We start from the raw sequence: 13,202 nt of genomic DNA on the forward strand, positions 1-13,202 counted from the left end.
TCTCAAGTCTCAAAAAATGCTATTACACTTTTAAAGTATTCAGATTAAAATCTTTAAGTTAAATATTCACTTCTTCAAAAGATTTGTTCAAGTTTTATAGAATTAAAAGTTGTGCTTGGCCATAGCCTACACAAAAAAGATACTATATATTAGCCTTTTCATAAACATAATCTACATTAATACTTTCTCTGTTTGATTTAGGGTATATTCTGATTGACTGAACTGATCTGAACTTTTTGGAGCTGAACTAAACTGAATATTTTATGAGAAAAGGAAATTAAGATAAGAACTGAATTGAACTTATTGGAGCTGAACTAAATTAAACTGAACTGAAAATAAGGTGAAGAGAACAATTTCTTAATTGTTCCTATAATTTCCATACAAAAATTTCATAAATTTCTTTCAAATAAGAATGTTTTCACTAATGATACAGTTTTATCTTGGACAGAAATGTCCTTATCATAAAAATTTGAAATTAAAAACTAAAGATTATATTTCCCAACATTACTATTTTAATTTGTTCCAATAGTATGTCATTGGGAGGAAGAAAATCATACAAATAAAAACCATAACACAACTACCTCTTCTGTTTCATAACGTGCAATAATCTAATAAAAGGCCTTAATTAACATACTCGTCTCCTAAAAAAGGATAATCAGTATAACCCAAAACAGGATCATGAGTATAAAACGTAGACCTATCATACTTATTTAATGGTGCATCAATTTTCAACCTATGCACTAAATCAGGATTAGAGATAAAAAGACGTCCAAATGCAACCAAATCAGCATCCCCTTGAGCCACAGCTTCCATCCCAAGCTCCTTAGTATACCCACCACTACTCACAAAATTCCCTTCATATGCATCCCTTAACTTCCTCAACAATTGAGCATCTGCTTCGGCTTCTTCGGCCGGCTTATCAACCACGCCTTGGGCCGTGAACCGTGGTTGTGTTACATGGAGGTAAGCGAGCTTTGATCCCAAGTCGGATTGTAGCTTGTTGAGTCCATTGACAACGGCTAGGCCTAATGCTAGCGGGTTGGAATCAAGGGCGTCGAAGTGATCAATTGCTGGTGAGATTCTAACGGCTACCTTTTCAGCTCCAACAGCTTCTACAACGGCTTGTACCACTTGGATTAAAAACCTAATTCTGTTCTCCAATGAACCACCATATTCGTCGGTTCGATCGTTGATTGCATCCTTGAGAAATTGGTCTATTAGGTAACCATGTGCTCCATGTATCTCTATTCCATCAAAACCTATGTATAAAATGTTCATAGGAAAAATTAATCTTTCAAGTAAATTTATTGTTTTGCATGATTATTAAATATGCTAGGGATAAATTAAGTAAATTGTGTCACAAGTTGTATTAGTACGTTACAAACTTTCAATTGGATCAAATTAAACGTTTTACTAAACTAGGGTGGCCTACGCGCGCGATGCGCGCGGTGGGGCTAGCTCTTGCTGAGAAGTTGTATTGCCGTGTATTTACACCTTTGGTTTGGGTGGTAGATCTGGTAGTTTTAATACATACTATTTGGTTTATGTGACTATTTGGTGACAATTTAGATAACAATTATTTTTTAAATGTATGCTCGACTTCGTCTGCCGTAACTATAGGTAAGAGCTGTCGGTACTTCCTAGTCGAGAGTCGGTCCCATAGTTAGCTGATCATCGGTCCCCTCCTAGGAGGGGTTTCCAAGCTACCGACGAAAGTCGGGTGAAGAAGTGGCTACATATTGATTACAAAACTACCTTTATAGAATCCTCAAAAGTTTGATAGTGTTATTTCAAAATTATTATTAAATAATATATATTTGATTTGCCTTATTTCATATCTTAAGTGACGACTGTAAATTTAGAACTCTTAATTGATTTGCATGTTTTAATAATATTTAGTATAATATATCTAGCGTATTTTTCTTCAAATGAATTTTTTGCTCGTGAGCTTTGGTCACACGTAGTATTAATATGTGAAATGTTTAATGTAAGTTCTTTAATGTTCTATGAGACTACGACCATCTAATATTTATATCTAATACTAAAGCAACAACCACTTAGTTGAATAATCTATACTTAGTATTTAAAAACTATAACAATAAACTAAGAAAGACACATGCCCCCATCCATTCTATTACACTTCTCTAACCATAGTGCCACATGTCATCTTACACTATTAATTTTTTATTACACCATTTTTTTTTAAATTCTTTCATTAAACTTATACTTCATCTTTCATACATACTTCATCTCTTAATCTTCATCTCTCCCCTTTAATTCAATCTTTTCCTATTCTCTCTTTAATTTTAGCCCTTCCACCTTCTATTTAAGCCTCTTTTTCTATTAAAGTTCCAAAATTTTAATTTCTTTAATCATGTTTCCGATTACATATTATACCCTATAATGACTTATTGATATTTCCTCACTTATCTCTCAATACAATTTTATATGAATAACCCGTGCATTGCACGGGCCAGAAGGCTAGTTCCTATTAAATTCTCTCCATACTTAATACCGTTTTTTCCCTACTTTCATTGATTTCTCTTAATTTTAAGATTTTTAAGTTCTTTTATACCTCTTGATAACATTTGCTCAAATATAACTATTTAATATGAATCCCATTCAAATTCCATAACACGTTGTATGTTTATGTGCCATCAAACAATGTACGTAGTACATTTTAAAAGCTAATTAATTTTAACAATAGTTGCAATTAAAGAACGACAATCAGATTTTAAATAAGAAGACCAACCGTGAAGGAGTAAAAATAAACAATCTCTTCGTACATACATTTTTTTTTTCTTTTTAGATAATAATACTAAAATATGAAGTATAAAGCTTTAGAATATTAATATTCAAAAAAAAAAATGAATTAATTGATGATATATGTTTAATGAGAAAAAAAAACATTAAATATATTAATGATAGTGAACATATTAATGAGGGTAAAAAAGTAAATACACATTTTTATACATATTTTTAAACATATTTTTAAGGGTATAGTTGGTAGCACACTATTCCTAAAAGTTATTTTCTAATTTTTATAAGGTAGAGAAACATATTTTTAAGGGTATAGCTGGTAGCACACTATTCCTAAGAGTTATTTTCTACTTTTTATAAGGTAGGGAAACGTTTATGTAGAAAAAGAAACACCCTAATAACAAAAGTACATACATCAAATGTTGTTTCATTTTAATATTCAATCCCAAAATTAAACTTTAAAATTATTACGTTGCAATTTATATTTAACAATGAAAAAATGATTTAATATGTGTGTTTAAAGTTTTAAAAAAAAAAATTCGAAAATTGCTAATGTAATGCATTAGTAGAGTGTAAAGTGAGTAGAATAATGTATACCAGCACGAATGGCATTGAGAGCTGCTTGGCGATAGTGTTCGACGACCTCTGATATTTGAGGTGGAGTCAGGGCTTGTGGCGGGGTGCACTTTTCATGTGAACCATCGTGCATTAAGATACGCCACTTTTCTGATAAAACTTTATTTGTTGATGATATTGGCGCACCTCCATTAGGTTGATACACTATATAAAGACCACACAAGTACAAAACATGTCAACATTAGCCTTTTTATAAACCCCTTAGCATGATTGCCAAATTGATGTTGCTCAATATTATATTGTTGAAAGTAGACAAATTTGTAACGATTTTACGCTTGTAGTGTCAATATGTACATATAGTTATGGAAAGTTAGGCCCAAATTTCAAATTAGTTGTGTAAAATTTTCCTAAAATTAACATGAATGGTGATTATAATTATTGGACGTATAGATGAATTGAAGAGGACAAGACTACAAGAGGTGTATGTATAAGTTGTTACCTTGGTTAGAAACTCGACCAACGTGCCACAACTGAGAGAAGAAAATTGCACCCTTAGCATGAACTGAGTCTACGATTTTCCTCCATGCTTCCACTTGTTGTTCTGTGTAGATTCCTGGACAATGCGCGAACCTATGGCACAATTGAAGAAACATCATTACATATTAGTCTCTAAAACAACTTTTTTATGTGCAAATCACCATATTGATACGCGATTTAAGAATGGAATATAAAAGGTCTACGGGCTAATTAAGTATAATACGAGTTAACAAGTGTAATTATTACCCTCCGGCAGTTTGAGAGATGAGAGTGCCCTCAGTGATAAGTAAGCCACCAGGAGTGGAACGTTGGGTGTAATACTTCTCAAGTGCTTCATTTGGCATTTCATCTATTGCTCGGCTTCTCGTCATTGGTGCCAATACTACCCTGTTACACAAAAAGTTTAAAGTTTGTTGAAGTGTATCACCACATGTAAGTGTCCTACATTAATGAAGAAGAGAGAGTTAAACACTTTATAAGGCTATGGCCTATGGGGCTACTCCTCCTATTGTCATATGGTTTTGGGATGAAACCTCCTTTGATATTGTGAAGTGGACTCTCTCTCTTGGTTTGCGGGTGCAGCCCAGACCCGCGTTTAACAAAGTTTAATTTGAAAATATACATTACTACTATTAAGTCATTAACCAAGCAACAACGAAGAAATTGTTGCTACTACGGAGTAATTTTATTTTTTGGAAGGTCAACGAAAATTTGGAAAATGGCGTGTATACTGTCTGACCAGTGTTACCTAATACGCTAAACTCCTTGCGTATTATGGAAAGCGTATTATGGTCAATTTTGGGCTATTTCTGAGCTTATGGTCAATTTTGGGCTATTTTTGGCCCATTTTGAGGGTAATATGAAAAGTCAAAAGTGTATTAGAAAGCATATTAGGTAACACTGTGCCTGACTTAAAATTTTAAAACAGTCTCGTACTCTCGTACCAAACTTATGTCAACTTTCTTAGCCTTGGACAAATATGTGCACAGGAGAAATAGAATGACAAAACACAAGTATAGAGCAACTCCAAAGAATAGTATGAGACAATCTTTAAGACACGAGTCTCAATCAATGTTTTTTTTTAAAAAAAAATCTTTTTTCTCGCCACTAATTATTATGACATCCATTGCAATTTTCGTATTCCACTACTCCACTTCGATTTTTTTGTACTTTCTTTTACTTCAAAACCCAATATTTCTGAGGTAGCAGAAATCTATAAACCTTGCCTCTATGTCCTTCAATCAATCCTTGGATTCTATCACTAGACTAATATTATATCGCCCTTTTATCAAATCAATTAATCAGAAATTTCAATCTAAAATTCAACTATCAACTGAAAAAGCCTCGGTCATTTGGGCCAAAAGTTGGATCGGGCTTTTATCTATCGTCTCTAGTGTAAGGTAGAAGATGATGAGTTGACGGGATGATGCCTAGTTTGGAATATTTTGTGGACTATAAAATTTTTCACCATATGCCATATGGTTTAAAAAATTGTACAAATGTTATGTTTTACGAGTCTAATCATGACAAATTAGAAGAAGAGAGAATAGAATGGCTTTTGTATTGTTTGAGCATTATTCTTCAATAGGTTGAGTATTTATACAAAACCTACGCTCATAAGATAGGCAGTGGCGGATCCAGGAATTGCACCCAGGGGGTTCGAACTTCATTAAAAACCCGATGTCCGAATGCACAGATATAAATCGGAAATTCAAGTATAAAATAGAGTGTTCAAATGAATAACAATACACAAGTACACAACAAAATATGTCTAAATTCCAATAAAATGCAAAATAAAAATGACTCACAGTACTCTACTGCCCATTTAATAGTTAACAATACAACAAAACAATCAACCTATTAACAATTAAGAAATTGAAAAACTCAAAATAGATTATTCATTATTAGATTAACAATATACAATTGACAATAATTCAGTTCATTAATCAATCAACTAAACAAGTAACAAAATTAACAATTTAAACAAGTAACAATTAATAAATAGATTTAGAGAGAGTGAGGGATAGCTCAAGTGGTTTGAGCTCCCCTCCCGGTTCCAAGATGTTATGCCATGTATTTTAGTAGTGTATTATATAGTTAGCTCTGTGGGCCATATGTGTTTATAACCCAATTTGCTTGTACATATACGCTTCTCTACAGTAATACAAACTAAGGAAATTCAATTCCTGACATGGTATCGGAGCCACTAAAATTCTATTTTTTTTTTTTTACAAGAGATTTTGGGATCAATTCTCATCACCCGTCCTTGTGGCTCTCTAAACACCCAAAAAAAAAAGAGTTTTAAAAATTTTAAAACAGAGTTAAACATATGACAGTACAACAATTAACAAATTAACACTTAAAAAAAAAAAAGATCAACAATCTAGTAATCTACAATTTAAACAAGTATAAAACATGAAAAAAAAAAAAAAAAAAAAAAAAAAAAAGAGAGAGAGAGAGAAGAGAAGCTATCCTGCCGACGCAGCCAGCAGAGAAACTGATTAACTGAGGAGTAGGGAAAAGGAGAAGATTAAAAAGAAAAAAAAAACACAAAATATGCGCTTGATGACCCTCGAACCTGGGACCTTCTGTCCGAAAATTAATACCCTTTCCAACTGAGCTGCCTCATCTCATCTAATATTTTTGTTCTGAATGATATTTATATAATTTTTCGAATTTTTTTTTTTAAGAAATAATATTTTCATTTTTTCCCCGGATCTAACGGGGTTCAGTTGAACCCCTTGAACCCCCGCTAGATCCGCCATTGAAGATAGTAAACAATCTTCCTAAAAAATATATTTTCCGATACCTCATATCTTAAATAAATCATTATAATTTGCAGAAATTTCTAATGAATTATCCGATAACATGGTGATAATAACAGTAATCGACTTAATTTAAATGTAATTTGACAAGCAAAGCTACATCTTAATATATATATAAACATATATTTCTTACAAATTTATGCAGCCGATCATTACCACAATTTATCATCATTTGATCGTAAATCTAAATAGAAGACAACAAAATAAAAGACAAACCTGTGAGATAGATTGAATTTTCCCAATTGATAAGGAGTAAAAAGATCATCCTTCACACAACATTTGATGCCCATATTCATAACCATGCTACTTGTAACAACCATCTTTCCTTCTATCTCTCTTCAAATTTTATGTTCTTAAACAAATATTGTTAATATTTTCTCACAAAAAAGTTTGGTGATATAATTTATATAGAAATTAGAAGGTGATGTGAACACATTTAATTTGATGGTGTGAACAAAAATGGTGTAACCAACCAACAATAAGCAGATGAAGAATGTGCATAAGTCGTCAACGTCGTAGAACACTTGTGTGGACGAGACTAAAGTTCCGCGTCTTGTAAAAGGCAATTATGCATGTATTAGTGGACTTCTCACTTTTTAAAATGTTTTTCATGTTTGACTACTTTTATTTCTTGCCATTTAATGTGGATTTCATCATGTCAATTAATAACTGCCTAGTATTCCTCACTTCGACAGTGTATTTTTTATTACGAGTATTATTTTATTTTATTTTTTTATTTCTCACGTTTTAAAATAATACTACATCTATCTTATTTTACATGCTCTATATATCATTATATCGTATATTCTTATTGGATGTCCGGTGTTTCAATCTACTTGCCTTAATTTCTTCACAGAATTTTTTTTTTTCAATAAAAGGCTATACGAGGTTATTTTATTTTTTTTAAATGATTTTTTTTCAAATACGGGCCAATTTAAATAATAAAGGTTAATATGTTAAAATTAAGGTCACTATGTTTAACATATCGCTGTAATTCAAGTTCACAATAATATTAAATGTCGCACAAATTTTAATTAAGATTAAAATGTTGAAATTAGGGTCATTATGTTCCATAGAACGTTAGTAGCGTGCGTAAACCTCAGATTACAATAATATTATTGTGGACCAAGTTCACACATGATTTTTTGTCAACTAATTGCCTTAGCCAACTACTTCCTAACCCTAAAAAATTAACCTCTATCTAATTAACATCTTATAAATCCTTAACTAAATTCTCTCAAAAAAAAAATATAAATCCTTAACTAAATAATTGACTCCTATGTGAATGCAATTCAAATAATACTAATGAAAGCTTTATCATTAAAATACCAAATTACCATATTATTCATCTAGTATCGCACAAGCAAATATTATTACAAACTACTAGGGGCAGCTAATGAAGACAAGTACATATTGTTAGGGCTTGTTCTCATTGACTGAACTCAGCTGAACTGAACTGAACTGAACTGAACTGAACTGAACTCAGCTGAACTGAACTGAACTGAACTCAGCTGAACTGAACTGAACTGAACTGAACTCAGCTGAACTGAACTGAACTGAATTTCAACGTAAGAGAACAGGCCCTTACTCCCGGCAAATTTCAATGAAAATAGGGAGTCTTGGCTTCTTCTTTTGCATAGAACCATAAAGAAAACTATGAATATACTTATCAATAGTTTTTCTTGAAGAAGTCCCATTATTACTCGACGAAGAAGGTAATTGCATTGTAATGGCGTCATCCAAGGGAGACCAATCTTTGTTGCTTATTTCAATTTGGAGGTTTGATTCAATAGTTGTCAATACTTCGTACAATAGTGCAAGATCGCGGCTACGTCGTGAGTTAAATGTGCTTGGCAGTGGATTGTAATATGCATCACTAAAAAAGAACTGCACAAGAGAAACAAAAACGATAAATGAGTGTTCGTTGCTCATGCTTTCATGGTAAAGATTGTTGCCAAAATACAAGAAAATAATTGATAAATTGACTAAAGGCTTAGACGGGATTATAATTACTGATTAGGAAAAAAAAAAACACTCCCTACGTTTCCTTTATTAGAAGTTTTTCTCTAATATTATTTATTATTACTCACATACTAAAGAGAAATAGGTTTTTAATTCAAAATCGGAGGGAGTAGTAAAGAGCAAGTCTTCGACAACATACACAAGAGGTGATATACGACTACACTTGAAATAACTGATTTTCTTAAATTACTAACGACCTTATTTTTTAATTAAAGTTTAAAGAGCCACAAATAATTGATCCAAAGAACTAATGGCCATATTTTATAGGATGAGTTTCATTACAACTTTCATAATATTGCAATTATATCTGTTAACCTAGGTCGATTTTACTTGTCCAAAAAGACTCATCATATTACATGCATCTTATAATATGCAAGCACTCTACCCTGTCTAGATAAACACAAACAATACATATATATACGTAGAAGTACTTTCAGAAATTCAGAATTGCTTCTAATTGAAGTTGAAATTATTTACCAAAAAAAAAAAAAAAAAAAATATAACCATCATTGAAAATCAAGAAAAATAAAAGGAAGAAACAAAAGATTATGATGAGTAATATTAAGTATAGAGTATAGACTAGAGTACCAACCTCATATTCACCGCGTCTTAATTTCTCATAAGTCATTAAAAAATCTCTAAGTTAAAATTTGTGCTCCATATTTTCTCAAACTTTTACAAAAGGTTATTTTTGTTTTGGTGAAAGAAAGTTCTTTGATCAATATGAAATACATCTATTTCTTTGATCAAGGATGTAATATATATAACAGAATAGTAGTCCAAATCATAGGAGTATTAGGACTTAGTTTCCTAATCAAATTAATGTTCTATATTGATAAGATAAATTTTCTTTTTTTTTTTTTTTTTTTTTTTTTTTTTTTTTTGTAATAAAAAAAAATCTAAGTATAATCATTTACTCTGTATTTTGTTTTCTAATCTTGTAAGACTTCAAACTTCTATAAAACTTTAGGAAAGTTTTAATACTCGTACATTAATTTATCCTTATTGTTGCAATAAAAAATATTAAGATATGTTAACTCTATTATATACAAAGTAGATTTTTTTAGGGTTTTATCCAATGATTGATGTTTGTAAGATAATAAGATTGTGTAAGATATAAATTACGGATTAAAATTTACTTCTTTACTTCATTTTTTTATGGCACAATGCACAAACAATTAATATTGCAACTAACTACGTTATACGAGTAGCATAATTTTATAATAGTAATTTAGGGCATGGTCCAACAGTTAGTATCTTTGTACAAGTGCATATAAGCTATAAAATTAGGTACATATGAAGTTCGGAGTATTTAAGTATATATGTAAAAGAAAAAGTGAATATTATTGCTGAATATCATATATTGATCGAATATGATGAGATGAACAATTGCTTAACATGTTTCAATTTGCAAAGGTTTGTAAAGTAGGGAGTAATTTTTACCAATAAGTAATTCCGCTACGTAAGTCACTTCGATAAAAAAAAATAATAATAAATCCGGTGAACAAAACACAACCTTATTTTCTTTGCTACTAGAAACCATAAGGATACAACTTACCTGAGGCAGTAGAGCCTTGGAACAAAATGCATATATTAGTGTAATTTAGAAACTTATACAGTATTACATATATACACACAAAATATTAGGCTCGATCTGTAAAGATCATGCCTCCAAAAGTTGATGTGCTACTGCATACATGATTACATTGCATTAACTTAAAGTACATTTAATTACAAGGCAAAAGATTTGATTTCGTGCTCATTGAACAAGCTGTCTTTTTTTAGGCGTTAGTGCATGAAGAAAAACAGAAGACGAGTACTAGTTGATGACACCGTTTACTTCAGGTCTAGTGGTGGCTGCATCAAACTCTGCAACAAATTCATCCTGAGTAATGATGGCTTCTGGTTCAATAGCAGCGTCAAATTCTTCCTGTGTTATGACTGCCCCAGCTGGCTCGATGGCAAGAGCTTCCTCGTTATCTGATGCATCTAAGCAGATTACAGCGTCATCATCAGGTTCAATAGGTGTCGGACTTCTGTAAGTTCTGTTTATGCTCAAATGAATCAGGTACTCAGACACAAATTTGAATTCCAACATGTCACCAGTTCTTATGTCGTATCCTTTGTAGAATTCAGCCCAACCTTTTGCTAATACAACACGGCCACCTGACAAATTTTTTATTTGAACAGGCCAGCACTTTCCTTCTGGATCACGAAGCACAATACTGTCTTTCTTCATCAATTTCTGGACTCGAGAAATTGCCTTAGGCATATACTGTAAGTTAAAAAGCAAAATAAAAGTGGTTCTTAATTAGGCCAATATACCTGTACAAACTTAAAGCAAATAAGAAATCGAAAACCTTCAACACGAGCAAGTGCTCAAGATAATGATAAAAACAGAAAGAGAGTAACTTACCAGATATGTTCTGACACCAGATTCTTTCCACGTTATGGAAAACGAACTTCCAGACTCGCAGATATTTTTCTTTGTAGTCACCTTAGTTTCAATGTCCTTATCATTGGGCGTTTGAGTACTTGGCTTATTATCGTGTTTACCTACATACATGAAGATGGAAATGCTTAAAATAAATCAATAAACATTTTTAGAACACAAAATCATTGTGGGCAGCAAAAAAGAAATCAAATGCTGAGTGTCCGACTTACAATCCATATCTAAGGAGTCAACTGCTTCATCAGATTGATTCTCATCAACCTCTGACGCCTTTGTTACATGAACTCGAACTAGTTCATTTGACATGAACTCAAATTTTAATTTATCACCGTGTTCGATCTTGTTTTCTTTCATGAATTCTTTCCACCCATGACAAAGAATTGCTCGACCATCCCTTCTATGTCCAAGTGTCACAGTCCAACACTTCCCCTGGACATCCTGAAATTTTAGATCATCTTTGCTTGGTAGCTTCATCTTTAGTGAAATAGCCTTCGGAATAGTCTGCATATTATAGCACTCACCAAGCGTAATAGAATAATCAAGCGGCCATTACCATATAACGCAGGAAACCATCAAAGATTAGTAAAATGAATAAAGATTTACCAGCTGGTGAAACTGATGCTTCTTTGAGTAGTGAATTATTATCGAGAAACACAAATTATTATCGCTAACTGATAGCTTGGCAGTCCTTGTATATGCCCTCGGAACAGCACGGTTCTTCTTATATATTCCCCTTCCATCTAGAAAATATAATTTAACATAGAATGATTTGATCAAAACAATAGACGAAAAGTGAAGCCAATGAGCTAAACTAGTTAGCCGGAGATATATAACAACACTGACTTACATTTTTTTGGAGCTAATCTAGTTGGTTTCTTTCGATGGCATTTCACTACCACAGGTTCATATTCCAAGGCTTCACTTTCTTCTCCTTCATCATCGATAGTCTTTTGAGGCGGTTGCTGACCTCCACCACCCTTACTGTCCACGAGTAAAGATCTTTCACACCCATTACGGTCATATATTCTTGCTTGGAAAATGGATTGCTCCTCATACTCAAAGAGCAAGAAGTTGCCTACTCCTAAGGAATGCGCTTCCACAAAATCAACCCAACCATCTCGAAAATACATCCTCCCATCTCCATCCTTTTCCACTCCTACCCTCCAGCAATTCCTTGTTGATCCACTTTCAATGATGAACCGATGTGGAATGTAGCCGTTCATGTTTGCAGTAAATTCTTCAGGTATTTGCTAACGACATATTTATTTATAAAGAAAACATAAGGCGAAGGCAATCATGTATTGGTCGAAAGCAGGGGATACAAAAACAGAACATTATCACTAAATTAGCCTTACGAAAGAAAGAGAGACTAGTACCAATTGCTTGGAAAAGTCACGGCCAAGAACCTTTATAAACGAAGCCCCATTCCTTGAATGCTTCGGCTTGTCACCAATTTCATATCGTTTTGATGCTGTGTTTGAAATAAAGAAGTGAAAAAAATATTATGAGTACAATATATGAAGTGTATGTTTCTTTCTGAATGCATTACTGCATTGACTAACTACTAAAGAAAATTTGTTAATCTCTAACTATAATGAGCATATTCAGCTCCCTCGATTCGTTCCAAAATAATTGGCACTTCATTACAGCCGCTTATATAATCAAGTATTATCTATTGTCAAATTGCTCATTTTCGCTAGTGTGTTCTCATTACTCTACACTACTCAAGTAACGAACATCCTAGCAACACTAACTCCTCCTCGATTGCTTGACCTATTTCACTCGTACCAGTTCGAACCCAAGCTCTACCCCCAAATTAAATGACAAATTAGACTAGAACTAGAATTGACTTGACTTCATTTGCTTACAATTCATCATAGATCATATATGAAACTTTGTGAATAAACATGTAGCCGTACAACCACATGACGATCATTATCAATTTTATCATTGCAAAATTATTGCATTGTCTTCATTTTTTTTATTACTCTCCTCATTTTCAAATAAAAGTCTCATTTCACCCAAAATCC

General features: G+C 32.5%; 1 protein-coding gene across 1 annotated transcript; it reads right to left on the bottom strand.

Annotated features, from left to right (window-relative positions):
* Nucleotides 1-468: 468 nt before the first annotated feature.
* On the bottom strand, nucleotides 469-7,073 carry LOC145610010 (12-oxophytodienoate reductase 3-like). Its single transcript, XM_081665256.1, has 5 exons — nucleotides 6,915-7,073; nucleotides 4,120-4,260; nucleotides 3,836-3,966; nucleotides 3,358-3,540; nucleotides 469-1,259 (listed from the first exon to the last, which is right to left on the bottom strand). Exons 1-5 carry the CDS (start codon nucleotides 7,016-7,018, stop codon nucleotides 622-624), a joined length of 1,197 nt encoding a protein of 398 aa, XP_081521382.1. The 5' UTR covers nucleotides 7,019-7,073; the 3' UTR covers nucleotides 469-621.
* Between the last annotated feature and the right edge of the window lie 6,129 nt (nucleotides 7,074-13,202).

This window comes from Chenopodium album, chromosome 24 (genome assembly GCF_948465745.1).
Source record: "Chenopodium album chromosome 24, dcCheAlbu1.1, whole genome shotgun sequence".
NCBI classification, from domain to species: domain Eukaryota; kingdom Viridiplantae; phylum Streptophyta; class Magnoliopsida; order Caryophyllales; family Amaranthaceae; genus Chenopodium; species Chenopodium album.

Excerpts from the sequence above, each read along its gene's own strand:
- LOC145610010 (XM_081665256.1), bottom strand. The coding sequence starts at position 7,018 with ATGGTTGTTACAAGTAGCATGGTTATGAATATGGGCATCAAATGTTGT. Across the intron at positions 3,541-3,835 it reads TGGTCGAGTTTCTAACCAAG|TGTATCAACCTAATGGAGGT; the intron begins GTAACAACTTAT and ends GTCTTTATATAG. Across the intron at positions 1,260-3,357 it reads TCTCAATGCCATTCGTGCTG|GTTTTGATGGAATAGAGATA; the intron begins GTATACATTATT and ends TTTTATACATAG.